The sequence below is a fragment of the Euprymna scolopes genome, chromosome 39 (assembly GCF_053919585.1).
Source record: "Euprymna scolopes isolate OS-2025 chromosome 39, ASM5391958v1, whole genome shotgun sequence".
Taxonomy (NCBI): Eukaryota; Metazoa; Mollusca; class Cephalopoda; order Sepiida; family Sepiolidae; genus Euprymna; species Euprymna scolopes.
The window spans coordinates 32,826,327-32,844,808 of record NC_136520.1 but is presented as its reverse complement, the minus strand read 5'-3'; the positions used below and the strand labels follow the sequence as shown (position 1 = coordinate 32,844,808).

General features: G+C 32.0%; 1 protein-coding gene across 4 annotated transcripts in view; it reads left to right on the top strand.

The window, feature by feature from the left end:
- The window catches only part of LOC145263724 (insulin-like growth factor 2 mRNA-binding protein 2), a 186,993-nt gene extending 168,776 nt beyond the window's left edge, over window positions 1-18,217 (top strand). For 2 of the 4 annotated variants that reach the window (XM_080120696.1, XM_080120694.1), the window contains 5 exons: window positions 1,250-1,342; window positions 5,120-5,302; window positions 6,328-6,426; window positions 12,766-12,894; window positions 16,906-18,217. In XM_080120696.1, coding sequence (XP_079976822.1) covers window positions 1,250-1,342; window positions 5,120-5,302; window positions 6,328-6,426; window positions 12,766-12,894; window positions 16,906-17,172 — 771 coding nt within the window. In that variant the 3' untranslated portion in view covers window positions 17,173-18,217. The remainder of the gene's footprint in view (window positions 1-1,249; window positions 1,343-5,119; window positions 5,303-6,327; window positions 6,427-12,765; window positions 12,895-16,905) is intronic. The other 2 variants (XM_080120695.1, XM_080120698.1) reach the window with 1 other exon arrangement.
- Window positions 18,218-18,482: the final 265 nt, after the last annotated feature.

The following is an 18,482-nucleotide window of genomic DNA, read 5'->3' as shown; positions in this document are numbered from 1 at the left end:
GCTATTTTCACTCTTGAAAAAGTTGCGTAAGATGGGCGAAATGTCATGCATTTAAGTTTTTCCTCTTTCATTTTTAAATCGCACCTATATTAATATAGTCATTGAATGCACTTAAAAATAATCCTTGAAAAAAAATCTATAAGCTCTGCCTTTTATTATTTAAAAAAATTTTTAAAGTACCAACTGATACTATGAATAAATAATTAGTTTTTTATTTGTATAAATTATGTGCAAAATGTGTACTGTTGAGGGAGTATTGAGGACTACTGTTTTGAGTACCTTCAAGAGCATGGAGTTAACAGATTATGAACTCTATTCCTTTCATGCCCTTCATTCTCTCCGCCCTTGCTACCAGATCAGTCTGTCTGAAAATACTGATTTCCTGACCTAAAATGCCGCGAACATTAATTTTATTGTTTTTTAATTTCCTTTGCAAAACATTATCATTCTGCAAAGTTAAAGATAACCTACTCTAAAAAAATAACCAAATTAAACAAATATTTGAACATATAAACAACTTGAAACCAAAGTAATTAAGTTTCCCACTTTATTTACAAAGCCATTTGGCAAAAGTGATGTCAGATAAATTTTAAGGTACGGATGACAACACTGTATAAAATAGAACTTTTATTCAGTCTTTATTTGAACGTTTTTAACAAAAGTATAATTTTATAATAAAAATGTTTATGTGCTTTATTTTCTGAACTTTTTATTATTTTCTGAACTTTTTATTATTTTCTGAACTTTTTTATTTTCTGAACTTTTTTATTTTCTGAACTTTTTAATTATTTTCTGAACTTTTTAATTATTTTCTGAACTTTTTAATTATTTTCTGAACTTTTTAATTATTTTCTGAACATTTTAATTATTTTCTGAACATTTTAATTATTTTCTGAACATTTTATTATTTTCTGAACTTTTTATTATTTTCTGAACTTTTTATTATTTTCTGAACTTTTTAATTATTTTCTGAACTTTTTAATTATTTTCTGAACTTTTTATTATTTTCTGAACTTTTTAATTATTTTCTGAACTTTTTAATTATTTTCTGAACTTTTTATTTTCTGAACTTTTTATTTTCTGAACTTTTTATTTTCTGAACTTTTTATTATTTTCTGAACTTTTTATTATTTTCTGAACTTTTTATTATTTTCTGAACTTTTTATTATTTTCTGAACTTTTTATTATTTTCTGAACTTTTTATTATTTTCTGAACTTTTTATTATTTTCTGAACTTTTTATTATTTAGTACCAACCGATGCCATTAGGTGTGCCAGCATTTACCATGATGCCAGGAATGAACAATTTTAGTGGATTACGGCAACCCTACCCACCTTATATGGTAAGTACATGAACATCTCATAGTACTGGACACTGCACTAAAGTCCTAAACACCCTTAGCTAATCCAGATATCCATCATTTGTAAGGAAAAAAAAAAGCCTGCATGAAAATTTTCTCCGGCAGTATTGAGATTTCAATAAATATTTGAAGATATAAAAAACTTGAAGCATAAAACCTTTTATCCAAAATTACTGAATTTGGCATAAAATAACCAAACAAGTTCTCACTTGTATTTGTGCACACTCTAAACAGTTTGTAAATTAGCTAGCAAAATAAGTCGCTTAAGACTAATAAATAAGTTATAATAATATTTATAACTAGTAGGACCTGTGGAAATTCCATGTTAGTTGAAAACTTTTTAAACACCTTTTATGAAGAAAATGATTAAATAAAATAAAACGACGAATTAAAAATTAATTTTTTAAATTTGCATTTTTTTCAATAAAAATTCAACACAACACATTTTTCTTTTTTCTGAATAATTTTTTATATAAATTATAAAGGAACAGATGTCGATTCACTTTCACATTTTTTTTAATTAAAAAAAAAAAAATCTATAATAAAAAAAACTTAGTCTCAACTTTTTTTAATTACAAACTAAAATAGCCAATTTGAAACCATAAACAGACAGCCATGTTTGTGCTTTTGTTTTTTTGGAAATGTTTTTGGAAGGGAAATGGTTTTAATGATTTTTAACTGATAAAGAGTGAGTATAAAGGGAAGTAATTCGTTTCTCATTAATTTTTTTTTTTTTTTTTTTTTTTTTTACACCGGACGTCAGACAAGTAAATTAATATTTAGATTACTAGTAGGACTCCTGGAAATTTCATGAAATAAGAAATGCTGTATATTTCGGTGTATAAGGCGACCGACAGATAAGAGATACAAAATTGGAGTAAATTTTCATAAGTTTATCATATCGTTAGTAATAAGATGACTGCTAAATCACGAAATCATGTTTGTTTAGCCTAAACTAGAGATTACAACATCCGGTTTTTATGAAATATTGGTTGTAAAGATGATTTTCTAACTTCAGGGGTTGTCTTATACGCCAAAATATACAGTATATTTAATCAAGTGTTTTGATCATGCTGATATTTTTTCTGGATAGTGCAACAAATTAATTTTTGGAACAGGAAAAACATGCAGTAAATGAGTTTAACATTTCTATGAAAATGGTGTCCATTGTATTTTAAAGAACCAACACAAATGAGATAAATGAGTACTAACAAATACTCAGTAATATTGTTCTACATTGTTCAATACAAATAATGAAATCATATTGTAAGAAGCTATTTTTAATTTACTTCAGATTTGGCAGATCATTTTATTTTATTTTTTTATTTTATTTTATTTTTTTATTTTTTTTTTAGGAACTGCTGCATGTCAAATTCTCAAGTTATTACAATCATGATCTTGTATTATTATAATGATATTAAAAAATGATGCTATATCACAGGAGCTTTTCATATAAGGTTGCTAGATTGGCCTTTTTAAAGCCAAATTTTGAAAATTTGACTTTCAAAAAATTGTATTTGGCCTTTTTCAAAGTGAAACATACAGACTAAGGAAGGAACAATCAGAATATTATATAGATGATGATGATGATGATGATGAAAATCCAAGTGGAGGGATTAAATTGAAAAAAAAAAAATTATTGAAACGGTGGTCATGAAGGATCAAGGAGGATGGAAAAGTCAAGAGAGAGCACTAATCAGACCTCTACTGGAAAAGTCAAGAAGAGAGAGCACTAACCAGTTTATAAATTTTTACTCAACACTGAACAACATTCTGTTGTATCTCCAAAATTTATCTCCCATTCTATATAAAATCAAATTTTTAAAAATAAAACTTTGTCAGTGGTTGGAGTTTGAGTGTGGAGAGTCTCATTCTGAAACGGACCAATTAACTTGATTGGAAATAAATACCTTAAAAAGGGATGATATGCCACTATATATGATCTTTCTCATTTCTCCTTTCTGAATTTTTGAGATGAGGATTAGTTATTTGTATTATTTATCGGACTACTGTTCTCATCTCTGTCAATATAACCTCCAACCTTCTTCAGGTGTATCTTGCCAAACTTGGGAATTTGGATGGAATTTCGAGCGGAACCCTTTATTTACTTCACGGGGGTAGCATGCTCTTGTTCCATCAGCCATGATTGGATAGAAGTCCTAAGTAATTCGCAAATGTATTTTTCGGTCGCCCACACTGTGGATTGAACCTTCAACCTTCAGGAGAATATCACTTTTACAATTGATTTTTCCCAGTACTGTAACCACTGCGCCATGGAGCCTTAAACCTACTTTTGTATTTCTAGTTGTAAATATCACTATTTCTTACTAATTATTACTATATATTAATGTATATCTGTCTCTATACTTATTACTTGTATATATTAATGTTTTTTATTTATTACTTGTATATATTATCTATTGTTTATAATTACTGGTTCCCATATCGTATTACCCCTGTGAAATAAAGGGTTCTGCTCAAAATTCTGTTCGAATTCCCGAGTTCGACAGAAACATTCCTGAGTTCGACAAGATACACCTGAAGAAGGTTGGAGGTTATATTGACTGAAATGTTGTGAAAATCACATTCAAGACGAGTAAATTAGTCCGATGAATAATAATACATATTCTCCTTTCTGATACGTTTGCAAATCTTCCGTCGAGTTCTGATTTTTTTTTTTTTTTTTTTAAATCTCATCTGAGAGCTCCCAATATTGTCCTTATATCAAACTAGCAGGAAGACCAGATGTTGCCCAGGATTAAATGAGGATAAACAAAAGTTCAACACTATACTTTTATTGTCATTGAAATCGGTGAAATTGCCAATTTTTCAATCGAATCGATTCATTGCCTGCTCTAGTCGGGGACCCACTGAGAAGAAACTTCACATGCCTTCCTGCAGTGACTTAGTCCATAATACATTGTAGTCCACATTGCACTGTAGAGAACTTACTGTTTATTTTGTAAACATTTTTTTTTTATATAAAAGCTTAAATTTAAAAATGCAAAAGTCAACTATCACGGTTCGATTGTAACCTAAACAAGAATATGCTCCTGTCTTCTCAAAGAACATTCTGTTGATTTATTTTTATTTTATACATCGGAAATTTGTTTGTGCGGTGACAAAGCTTCTCAAATGCACTTGTGATATTATGCTTTATAAGGTGGTAACTTTCTTCAGAATTGGACTGTTCCTTCAGTCGGATTTTTTGATGATCACTTAATGATTTGCAATACTTAAATCGGAAATATTCTGATGCAAAACCTAAGAACTCTCAATTGTTTTTTTTTTTTTTATTTATTTATCTTTTTGCTTGAAAATGTTAGATAAACTAAACTCTAAAAATCTGTTAAGAGAAAGTTTTTAAAGAAATATGTTAACTACATTGACTACATTTTCGTTATTCCTGGCCCAAGAAAGAAGAAACTGGTGCGATAAATTACTTTGAACTTAGTAAATGCTGAACATGTACGCAATACTCCAGGTAGGGCATATACGTTATAATATAATTTTATTTGTATTAAGTCTTTAGTTGAACAGAATTGTACCTCAATATCCTAGATAGAAAATGTGTGATTACTAAGGACTAAAGACTGCTGGAGAGAGGAAAAGATAGAAATTTTAATATACTTTCACTTCTATATGCCCCCCCAGCAATGCCAAATAGCTCTGCTAGTTTATATACAAGTGGAGATTTGTCACTTAGATTTTTTTTTTTTTTTTTTTTTTGTTAAATGATTTAAAATAATTCTTTTACAGCAGCAAAATGGTAATTGGTACCCAGGTTTCTGCAGTCTCTTACCTAGCCCGCAGCTACCCCAACAACCGCAGCAACCTGAAGTCACCTACCTCTACATACCTGAGAGAGCTGTTGGCTCCATCATCGGAAGTAAAGGCGCGCATATACAAAACATCAAAAGAGAATCAAATGCACGGATAAAGGTAATCCTATTTTTGAGATGAGGATTAATGGTTTGAATTGATCAGACTACTGTTCTCATTAAGAGTTATTTGCATAACATTTTGACCTTTATGGAACCTTTCTAAACTCTGGAATGTGCACAGAATTTCAAATTTAATCCATTATTTAATCTACAGGGGTAGCATACTCTCATCCCGTCAGGAAGAATGGTAGCAGAAATCTAGATAATTAATGCTACATTGTTAGATTAATCTAAAACGCATGTAGGCCTGATCTTCAGATTTTAAACTGTTCTCTAGTCAACAGGACAGCGTTACAGATATTGAAGGCTCCAAGTAATTTTTTTTTGGAAAAACTACAAATAAATGCATCTCATTTGCACTTTAAAAAAAAAAAAGTGCCAAGTCTGCTTTATGTTTTTGTTTGTTTCTGCAACGTTAAAATACTAGCAGGACCAGTGGAAATTCCAGAGTTGTATCCTTCATCTGTTTTATGTTGTTGCAGTCATACTTAAAATTATTTCCATTTTGTTGATATCCGGCACAGAGGAAGATGCTTAGAATATTATCGTACCAGCATTGTTCAAACTGAAACATACTTTTCCAAGTTTGTTGTTTGAAATGTATTTTCAAAATATTAAGGTGATGGAATTCTATTGACAAATCGTTGTAGTTTGTGACATTTTTCTGGATGTCAGGCAGACCCCACGTTATTTTTCATACCATTTTTTTGATCGAACAGATACTTCCTTGCCTGAAGGCTGAAAAGTGTATTTCAGGTCCGAGACACCAGATGAAATTTTTTAAATTATTTTTTTTTGCATTGTATCTTGACTAATCGTGTGACCTATCTTTTAAAAAGGAGATAGATGATAACGTACCTACAAACATGAAATTCTGGTGTATTGTTATATAGATATAGTTGGGAAGGTGTTTTGTGGTTGGAGGGGGAGCTTTTTTTTGGGGGGGGGGTGCTTTTTTATTTAGATTTTATTCCGATATATAAAGTACTTTATCAATCTATTTAATATGCAACTTTTATGTAGATATTACCTGCAAATAAAAATGGAGAAGACAAAAAGAATATTATTGCAATGGAGGAGAGAAAAGTAATCATTGTTGGAAACTCTGATGCTCAGTGGAAGGTAAGGAAAATATTTTTATATTCAAAGAAATAAAATTTAAAAAAAGAGCAGACACTAATTTATTGCTGTTTTGTTACCTGGTGATGGCAAAAAATTTAAAAATTGAGAATCAATTTGTAATACCATTACAATCTATTGTTTTATCATAATTGAGAGTTGGTGTTCATCTGTGTAACCTTAAGTTATAAGTCCTATATATTTTGAATGTTAAGAATTGTATATCAACAAGCATTTTTGTAAATTTTTCTCATTAATAGGGCTTTGACAAGAGAATATTCTTTTCATTATTTTGACTTGAAATCAAATTAAAAATTTAGCTCACATTCCAGTTACAATTAATGAACCTCTATCAGTATTTTCTCAAATAGTTGAAAAGAATACTTTATTGCCAAACGAATAATTCAGGAAAAATTTAACCATGCAAATATTTAAAAGCAAATAAGCTTAGGCCAAAAATATTCATTAATTAAATTTGGCTGAACAGTAAAATGCAGTAACTTGTCTAAGTAGAGTTGCCTCCCTTTAACTAGGAAATGTGAATGAATTGATCATTGCTTTATAATAGACTAGCGGGGGGGGGGGGCTACCTGGCGATGCCTGGGTGTCTTGAGGTAAATCAAAACTCCGAGGGGTGTTAAATAATAATAATAAAAAAAATGTTTTCGTTGGTGAGTATGAGAATCGAACCCGTAGCCTTGAGTTGGAAATTAATGTGTGAAAAAAAAAACTGTGCGATGTTACCATTGGGCCACTGCGACATACAGCGTAGACGTGTTTGAATTTATTTATATAACTATAAAAACAGGCGTGCATAATAAAAGATAACTTTGCTGCTTCCATTTGACCTAATTAAGAAGGTCTAATAGAAGTCACGCAGCGTCTGAGTTTGTTTATCGAAATTTGACTGTCTGATATACAAGATTGATCAAAGCTGATTGCTTCTGGACGTTTTTCCAGGCGCAATGCCGCGAAGACGTCGTTTGAGTTTAGTTTCACATATTTATACTAAAAAGCCCAATCAACACGCGAGAAGCCAAAATAGCAATAATTTTGTAAAAATCGACGTAAATAAATCTATACGCTACGCGCTTTTCTAATTCCTAGATATTATTATATAGGACCTATATACAGAGTTTTAAGCGATAGTAACGACCCCGGGAGCGCGTGCGAAAGAAGCCTTTTGAAGACATACACGAAATGATCACACACATTTTGCCTTTTATATATGTAGACTAGTGAGGGGTATCCGGCGTTGCCCGGTGTTTGCAGGTGTGTGTGAAAAAAAACAGGTGCCCGTGAAAAAAAAAGCCTTGACGACGCGCAGTTGGAAAATAGTAAAGTGTGAAAAAAAAAAAAAAAAAGCCTTGACGACGCGCAGTTGGAAAATAGTAAAGTGTGAAAAAAAAAAAAAAAAGCCTTGACGACGCGCAGTTGGAAAATAGTAAAGTGTGAAAAAAAAAAAAAAAGCCTTGACGACGCGCAGTTGGAAAATAGTAAAGTGTGAAAAAAAAAAAAAAAAGCCTTGACGACGCGCAGTTGGAAAATAGTAAAGTGTGAAAAAAAAAAAAAAAAGCCTTGACGACGCGCAGTTGGAAAATAGTAAAGTGTGAAAAAAAAAAAAAAAAGCTTTGACGACGCGCAGTTGGAAAATAGTAAAGTGTGAAAAAAAAAAAAAAAAGCCTTGACGACGCGCAGTTGGAAAATAGTAAAGTGTGAAAAAAAAAAAAAAAAGCTTTGACGACGCGCAGTTGGAAAATAGTAAAGTGTGAAAAAAAAAAAAAAAAAGCCTTGACGCGCAGTTGGAAAATAGTAAAGTGTGAAAAAAAAAAAAAAGCCTTGACGACGCGCAGTTGGAAAATAGTAAAGTGTGAAAAAAAAAAAAAAAAAGCCTTGACGACGCGCAGTTGGAAAATAGTAAAGTGTAAAAAAAAAAAACAGGTGCGCGTTTTTGATTGACGTTATGGCGATAGCTATTCAGCAGTTAGCATTTTGTGTGGGACAGTTTTTAATGAGGCCAATAAATCGGTTTGTTTTTTTAAAAACCTGCTCCCTCGTCTCGAAATGAAAGCTACAGTCTGATATGACGAAGTCGACATTGACCAAATGTTACTTAGCTCTCTAGAGACCACTGGCTCTGGGCCTGTGATTAGAGTAGAGTTTCGCTTTTTGTTTATGCCGAAAACCGAATGTAACACGTGCCGATGCGGGGAAATGTGGAATAATTAACGTTTGGTTGTCAGTAAAATTAAATAGACAGGCGAGCTCCGTGGTTAACTGTGAGATATTACAATTTATAGATGGTATAAAAAGTTTTAAGAAGTTGTGAAGCGAGCGAGCGCTTCTCTGAAAGAAGCCTTTTGTGGACATCGAGGAAAAGCATACATACATACATTTTCGCTTTTATATATATAGATTTGGTGTCTGTCTAAAACCATAAATTAAAAGTTCTATGTATTTTGATTTTTTTTTTTTTTTTTTTTTTTCTTTCTTCCTTTATAAAGCCATGGTCATAAAACTGTTAGCAATAGACAGACTACTAAGCTAATTAGGAATGCATAAAACTTAGATCACGATAGTTAGCCAATACAGAACTCTTAATGTGACTGTGATACATATTCTTTCACACAATTCTGAGGCAGCACATAAGCATTTCTGTAAATTTCTACGGAAATGAGCAAAGAATTAATAAAATTATTTTAAAAATAAATTTATACTTTTATTTAAGTTAAAATATTAACACTAATAAGTTTAAAGAACAGTAATTGATTTGAAGCAAAATTCAAAAAATTTAATTTGATTTCAATTTGTCAGATTATTTCTCTAGCAATGGCCTTCATATGCACATGTAGACACATCTGACAAAGGGGAATGTCCCAGACATATAAATTATGATGTAAATATGATTATAACAATAAAAAATGTATTAATAAGAAAGATGATCTGCAGAGCTTATTCGAGTTATGTTTTAATTTGCTTTGGTTTGTGCCAATCTGTTTTGACTCTGCATTATATTATCTCCTATTAGTATACCCCTTCACCTGAGATGGGAAAAACTCTCACTCCAATATACATTGAAACTTAAAAGTTTACCAGAAAATCCTGCTCACGAAAAAGTATATACGTCAATGTATGAAAATTTCTATACCAGCAGAACTACAGCTGCTCAACCTTTGAAATATCGCCTTAAAAAGGCTATTATAGAAGGATACGAAGAACCAAAAAACATACAAACTTACACAATTCATAATACTCCACCATGGACAATCACAGAACCATACATTGACATAACTATCAAAATGGCCAAAAAACAGACTAGCAATCAAACCTATCAAAACAAATTCCTAGAACTCAGGGATGAATACTCCACATACAAAACCATCTATACAGATGGCTCAAAAATAACTGGAAAAGTAGGAGCAGCAGCAAAAATGCATAATGCAAACAAGCAAATCCGATTACCAGATGGTGCCTCTATATACACCGCAGAGTTACAGGCTATTAAGATGGCTCTTGAACTGGTCCAGGAGTCTAGTGAAAACAAATTCCTTATCTTCAGTGACTCCATGTCCAGCTTAATTGCATTGAAAGGAGGGAAAGTAAACCACCCGTACATCCTGGAAATTATAGAAACATACCAACACCAAATAAAGAATAATAAAACAATAGTACTAGCATGGATACCAAGTCATGTCGGCATAAGAGGAAATACAGAAGCTGACAAACTAGCTAAAGAAGCAACAAAGCTGATGCCTTCAAACAGAAAAATCCCATACACGGATAGGAAAAATAAAATAAACTACTACATAAAAACAAAATGGCAAAAACTATGGGACGAACAACTAAACAACAAACTTAAAGAAATACACCCAAATGTTGGGCAAGAGAGAACCATAATACCAATACGAAAAGTAGACACTATATTCACCAGAATCCGAATTGGTCATTCAAGACTAACACATGAATACCTTCTGAAAGCAGAAGGTATCCCTCAATGCAGAATCTGCCAACAACCACTAACCATTAAACACATATTAATGAAATGTAAAAAATATGAAAATATTCGTATGAAATATTTCAAGGAACAAAACCTTAAAACAATATTTGAAAAAGAAACATCTTACAAAATATTAAATTTCCTGAGAAAAATTAAACTTTTGGAACTTATTTGAAAATAAAGCAAACCACTGGCCAAAGTCTCAAATGAAGAACTTTTTGCTTCATTTGCATAACCAATGGTTTTTTTCAAGGGCCACTTCATATGGGTAAAAAAAAAATAATAATTTTATCTTTATGGTGTGATCAAATTCCCCGAACAATAATTAGACGCTTGATTTTGTGTCCACCATCTTGTTTTTTTCTTATCCAAAGAAGCTCCTAACATCTGGCTTATATTTCGGGTGACCCAATAATAAATTTGGATCACTCAGAATTTGGTTAACTATGTTTTTTAACAGGGATGGCTTATTCAGATAAACTTGTCAAATCGCCAAAATTACATTTTTTTTTATATTCCAATCTTTATATTGGACATGTTTTCTATGTCAACAAAAATTATGAAAAAACATTTCTTCTTTATCAATATCCACAATAAACGTGTATTAAGTTGATACCATAAACAACCTTTCCTAACAATTCTTTCTTTCCATCATCATCACATCCAACAACACTGTCACAAAAGCCCAACCTATAAAATCAACAGTAGATTAAACAGGAGTGCATTCAAACTGATGGTTTCTTTTTAAAGCACAATTGAATGATGATACCTGAGTTTCGCATTTTAAATTAGCCATTATTTACAGATAATTTTTAAAAAATCAATAGATTCTCTACAGTGCAATGTAGACTACAGTGTATTGCGGACTAAGTTACTGGAGAGGCATGTGAAATTTCCTCTCGATATACTGTGATGGGTCCCAAACTAGAAAAGGCAATCTATTTGATTGAGGAAAAAAAAAAAAAAAATGGGTGGTTTCACAGATTTTGATGACAAAAGTGTGGGCGGGTAAAACATCTGATTCTCATTGAATCCCGGACAACGTCGGTTCTCCCTGCTAGTGTTCTTTAAATTACCCTTATAGTCACATTAAACAATGCTTTAAACAAACAACATTGGGTTAACCCTTGGGAGGGAGGAGTTGCATGTTTGGATCAACCCTCTGGAGGGAGGAAACAAAATTGCCATATACTAGTAGGTGCTTCTGTTTTAGAGTAGATTATCTAAGGGAGATAACTCCTATTTACTAAAAGAAGCCTTGCTGAAACAAAATGTAACACATTAACAAACCTTAACGAATACACAAATTTTTGAATAACAAAAATGAATACAACAAAAAATATTAATACACGAATACTATAACCTAAACAATTATAATCAGTTAATAATTAATCGAAACAAGTTAAAGTAAAAACATGAAACCATGTTAAGTAATAAAATGATTAAATTTGTTAATTAACGTACACAAAACCAAAAATAAACTGAAACAATGTCAAAACTACAAAAACTAAATGAACTAGTGTTAATTAATAGAAAAATTATCACATTATTTGGATTCGTTGGACTACTGTTCTCATTTTGAGTATGATATTCACATTTCGCTCAATATAACCTCTGACCTTAATTCAATTGCGAATGACTTAGAATTTCAGTCATGGCTGATGGAACAAGAGCATGCTACCCCTGTGAAGTAAATAAAGGCTTCCACTTGAAATTCTGTCCAAATTCCCGAGTTCAACAGAAACATTCCCAAGTTCGACAAGATACACCTGAAGAAGGTCGGAGGTTATATCAACTGAAACGTGAAAATCACAATGAAAATGAGAATAGTGGTCTAATGATACAAATAACCAATCCTCATCTCAAAAGTTCAGAAATGTCATATTGATCCCTTATTGCAAAGATTATGCGAGGGAATACTTCGTCCTTTTCCCTTTTCTGTCAAAGAAACTCCATGAGATGAAGGTGGAACATCTCGGTCTTGGTCCCAACAATTTCCGGATATGTCTTTTAGCATGAGACCAAATTCCAAAAGGGATCAATGTGATATAATTTTTATTCCTTATAGCAATTTTTCAAGTAAGATGTTATTCATTACAATAAGATTTTGGATAATGTATGACCATGACACCTGATGACTGTTTTATAGATTATTCCTGAAACTTTCTCCGATTTTTTGGCTTCATCCATAGCATCATAATATGATCAACTATCAAATGTTTCAATTTTAATTTTCAATTTTCTTTTCCTATATTTGAAGGTCGCTCAGATGTTTGTCAAATGAAGCTATCTTGGCAACCTGATAAATTATACTAATAAACCTTGTCCTAATTTCTTTTATTCAGGCCCAGTTTTACCTTTTTGAAAAAATCCGAGATGAAGGTGTTTTCGGTAAAGATGATGTTAAGTTGCGGTCAGAAATAATGGTTCCTCGGAATATAATTGGGCGCATTATTGGCAGAGGGGGACAAAATGTAAGTATTTATACGAATCTTTTTAAAAAAAAAAAATGATTGACTTGCTAGCTTTAAAACCAAACCTGGTAAAATACCAAACAATTTTTTTTTTTTTTATTTTTTTTTTTAATAGAAAGTTTTAAATTTTCAAACACTGTAAATAGTTTGTCTTGAATAAACAATTTCTTTTTCTGTTCAAGGTCATCCCTAGAGCAGGTCGAGAGATTTAACATTTGGATTCTTTTACGTATATTTCCAGTTATCAAATCACTTTAGCTGCTAACACTTCACTCTCATTGGTCCAAGAAAACTTCATTATGGAAGGGATTTCAAGCCTTCAAATTTATAAGAAAACAAATGTCGAGCTTGCTTAAAATCTGAATGGATTTCAGATTTTAAGAAAGTTTGACAAAGCAATATCTTCAACAAATAGTGTTTTTAAATATTTTTTTTTTTTTTTTACTAACTGTTGCTTCAATGTTTTTTAATTACAAAAAAATATTCTTAATAAAGTTCAAGATTAACTATTTTCATTATATTCACAAACTTACAATCCAAATATAATTTATGCTATACAGAAGTATATACCTGCTCTATAATAATAATAATAAAAGAATTTATGGTGCTTATTCAGAATTCGACTTGAAAAAAAAAAAAAATACAGAAAATCTTTGTATGTACCCCCTCATGGAACGAGGAGGTCATTTTCAGAAAAAAAAATGTTTTTTCTAGTGAAAAATAAATTAATTTATGATTTTTGGAATATCACATCTTGATTCTGTGACTAATATATATACACCATAAAGATTTTTTTTTTTTTTTTTTTAATTAGTGTAATTCTAAATAATCACTGAATTTATATACAGACCATCTGAAGTTAGTTAAATCACTTCAACTTCAATAACTCAAACAGTTCTAAGCCATTCCAATAATGGGTTGAGACCTAACATTCATATTTGGGATCTTTTACTGGAGGCAAAATTTCCAGGGAGTCAACTGAAATAATTTTAACTGCTCATATTTCACTCATTGATCCAATAAAATTTCATCCTGATAGGAAATTCTAATTCATTTATTGCAGCTGAAATTCTGATTTGGTTGGTTTTATGGCATATCAACCCATTTTGTAAAATACATTTAAATGTTGTGAGTATATTGTGAAGTTAAAAAAATTGTATTCTATTAGGAACTATTTTTTGCTATTTGAATTATCTCCATTCTTACTTCAGTCAGTTTCAAAATGACGTCACTTGTCCTCAGTTAGCTATAAAAGTAAAACTATTTGATCAATTTATGTATTTTTAGAATACAATATTACATTTTCATCAGAGGTGTGTGCATTATATAGATTGTTTTTTATATTTGAAAAATTAAACATTTTTTTCAATATATATATATATATATATATATTGCAAAGTGTTTGTATTGCTTGCAAAAACAGGAGACTGATTTTCGAACCTTCAGACAACAAATATTGAAAAATTGGCTAAAAACAATCATTCTTTCACCCTCAACAGGACATTTTTCTACAGAGAGAGGATAGCAAAAAAAATTGTTCCTTCATGACGATAGCCATATACGCATGTGCGAAAACCGGTCTTTCTTGAATTAGTTTAAATATTTAAAAATGACCCACTTTCGCTGATGCGCTCTTAGCTCAGTGGGTTAAGGAGTGGCGTCATTATCTTAAGGTTGCCAGTTCGAACGGTGATGTAAGATTTTTTTTTATTTTTAAAGTTTTAATATTAAAACGTTTTCTTTCATTACGTTCGCTGTTTTGTTTTTCGGATTTTTTTTTTTTTTTTTTTTATAAAGTTTTAACATCATTCACTTATAGGGTTTTTTTTTTTTCTTTTCCATCATGTTCACTGTTTTTGTTTTTTTTTTCTTTTAAGAATAACATCGTTTTTTTTTTTTATATTTAAACAGGGTATTACTTCGCTTATTCCTTGGTTTCCATTTTGTTTAGATTTCCCCTCCCCCAACACACACACACTTCCAAACACCCAGGCAATACTGGGTACCCCCGCTTGTGTGTGTGTGTGTGTGTATATATATATATATATATATATATATATATATATTAAATTGTAATTCAATGAATTTCAAAAAACTCATTGAAATGAATTTCATATCAAAAAATTTTTATTATTCTAAGCAAGACAAAGAATGCTTTAGAAAGTTAATCTCCTTAACTTATAGGGTTTCGATGTCTACCATCTCATCAGAGGAGAGAAAATATTAGCAAATATTTATGAGGTATGCACCCTATTTGCTAAAGTCAGACTTTAGCAAATAGGATAATAAAAATTCTTTGATATGAAATTCATTTCAATGAGTTTTTTGAAATTCATTGAATTAAATTTTTTTTTTTTTTTTTTTTTTTTTTTTTTTTTTTTTTTTTTTTTTAATTACATTTTCACCCCAAACAAGGCACATTGCCACTTTGGTGTAGGGGGCTACTATCAGGGGAAACATCTACTGGGGTACTATGTAGGTATAAGGGCAGCGAGATGTTGGTTCACGTTGCACTTGAACTTATGCATGTCAGTACAGTTTGGGAAGCAGTGACCTAGAATGGAATTCCAAAGTCTAGCAGTTCTGGGGAAGAAACTACTGGAGTAGAAAGATCTTTTACATCTAGGGATCTCTACAGTTTGGGGGTGGGATTTTGCGGCTTGTCGGGTCTGTCGAGGGTGTTCACGTCGTGGGGGCACAAGTGCTTGCAGTTCATCAGAGCATTCACCATTATAATACTTGTAGAACAGGCAGAGGGATGCAACGTTTCGATGATGGGACAGAGGCTGAAGCTTAGATGCCAGTTTAGGGCCTATCAGATTTGCGACTCTTTTGAACCCTGTCAAGGAGCGAGAGACTAGTAGCAGATGCACCAACCCAAATATGATAGCAATACTCCATACATGGGCGAATAGTGGCCTTATAGAGGTACAGGATACTTTCGGGTGTTAGAAGTTTTCTAGCACGGTAGAGAGAGCCCACCTTCCTCGCAGCAGCTCTGGCAATGCCCTCGATGTGATTGTTCCAACTCATGTTTCCTGTGAACGTTAGGCCAAGGAGCTTGAGAGACGTACTCTCAGATAAAGAGTCGTTGGCCATTGCTATAGGTGGTAGAGAAGGTTTCTTGTAATTATTGAATGAAACCAGTTTTGTCTTGGCAGCATTGAACGTGACCATCCATTTTTGTCCCCATTCCACTACTGATTGGAGGTCATCCTCTAGTGTTTCTGCCATTACTTTAGATATATGTTCATTTTTTTTCCTGTCGTGCCTGCTATAGAGTGTGGTGTCATCCGCATATATACCCATCTCGGAGGCAATTTTGTCGGGGAGGTCATTTATGAATATCAGGAACAGCAGAGGTCCAAGGATAGATCCCTGGGGCACTCCCGCATTTATATCATATTGTTTAGATGTACGAGCGTCGAGGACAACCTGGATTTTTCTCTTATCTAAGAAGGATTTAATTATGTTAAGTATTCTACCAGTGATACCGTATGATCTAATCTTCCTGAGGAGACCCTCATGCCATACCCTGCCTTAGATATATCTAGAGTTACTGCTCTGCCCTCTCCCGCTTTGTCCAGTGAATGGTATATGCGTTCAGAGATTACAGTGAGGATGTCTGCCGTGGAACGGGCTTGTCTAAATCCATATTGTTGGTCGGTCAGAAGTTTAATTTATTTGCTCTATCTTGCATATCGAGCAATTCTTGTTTAGATGGGATAACTTATAGAATATTACTGCCAGTAATATTTTGTAAACCTTACAATCTCACGTTTCCATAACAACTGATTGTTAAATAAAAACTATTCTGAAGTATATATATATATATATATATATATATATAGTGAATTCTGGACAAACCTCAAATTGTAAAACAATAAGTTGCATGAAGACTTGGTCTGTTATAGGTATAGTCTTGCATATACTATACTATTTTTTGTCTTTTTATAAATTTTTATAATTTTATAATTAGTTATAATTTTTCTTTCTTTACCCTCTCACCAGCTTCGTGAGATGCGTCGTGTAAGCCGAGCTGTAGTGAAGCTTCCTGATGATTTGTCTGATGAAGAAGTACCTGTTTCTATTATTGGAAACTTCTACTCCATCCAGTCTGCCCAACGACGAATCCGTGACCTCATGGCATCTGCTCAGCACAACCTAGGACCTTCCCAGCAGCACCAGGGAAGCCCACTTTCTCAGGTACCTCCAAATGTCAACCACCAGAACAGGCCAGCCCCTCGGATTGTACCGAGGGAGCTGGAGGTTAAGTAGGATTTGTCGTTCCTACCCCTCACACCCATTTCCGCCCTTGTCTCACTACTTTGTGGTCCCACCAGTCCCCTTCCCTTCTCCCCCAAAACTATGAGATGGTCTGACACTAAAGGAGGTGCCGTCATTAAGGATATCACTTGAATCAACCAGACTTTAGAAACTTTCTTTTAGTAGATAAAGATTCATTTTTGAATTTTTAAAATTTTATTTTCTATATATTCCTTTTCTGCCCCTCCTCCTCTCCACCAAAAAGTTCAGAATAGCTTACACTCAAGAACTCTGCAAAAACAAACAAAATATAATTTTCTGTATCTAGATAAACCTTATTGGTTACATATGTGCATACATGTTTCAGCTGTGATTTATTTCAAAATCCAGCATCATCAGAAAACTGGTTTCAAATGCAAATATTTAAAAAAAAAAAAAAAAAAAAAAAAAGGTTGGAGAACAATTGACATTTGCATTTGAAACCAGTTGGAACTAGTAGCCTTATGCTGAATTTTTAAAGAAATCACAACTGAAACATGTATGCACATATGTAGCCAATAATGCTTGTATAAAGAAAATTATACAACAATATAGCTCTACTTGCTATTGAGTACTATTTTATAAAACCCCAATTTCATTGGATTAACATCTGAGGAAACCACATATATCGAACTTGCCTAACTAATTTTAACATAACTTTTTATTTTATACTTTTTCCGTCTTCTTGACAATGATTGCTTAAAGGCTGGCAACAATAAAACATGCCAGCCATTAAGTCGATATTCAATGATTGAGAAGACAGATTTTAAAGATAAAGTGTGATAAGAGTTGGGTAGAGAACTTCATTCTAATGTGTCTTAATATAAAAAATATTTTTATTGGATTCTGAGTGTTAACTATTCTGGTATTTTTTTTTTTTTTTTTTTTTCCCCCCACTTTGTCCCATTACTCAAAATAGAACCATTCTTTTGCAACCAATTTGTCACTAATTAATTCTATGGCTGTTATTCAAAATTGTGAAGAAAAAAAAAAACAATAAATCAATTTGTACACTGGTCTTAAATTTTTCAAAGATGTTCAGTCTTCAGTGGACAGCCTTTTCTTTTTCTTGCTTCTTGACAACAATCCTCAGTAATATGGTTGTAATATTGTTTCTTGTGTAAAAAAAAACAAAAAAACTCAAGTAATAGTGAAAACGAGTTTTCTGTTAATTTTTTATTTTATTTATTTATTTTTTTTTTTTTAAAGATTATTAAATGTTAAAAACTTTCAGAACGGTTTGTAAATGGCTACCATTTTGGTTTTTGTTTTACGTTGGGTTG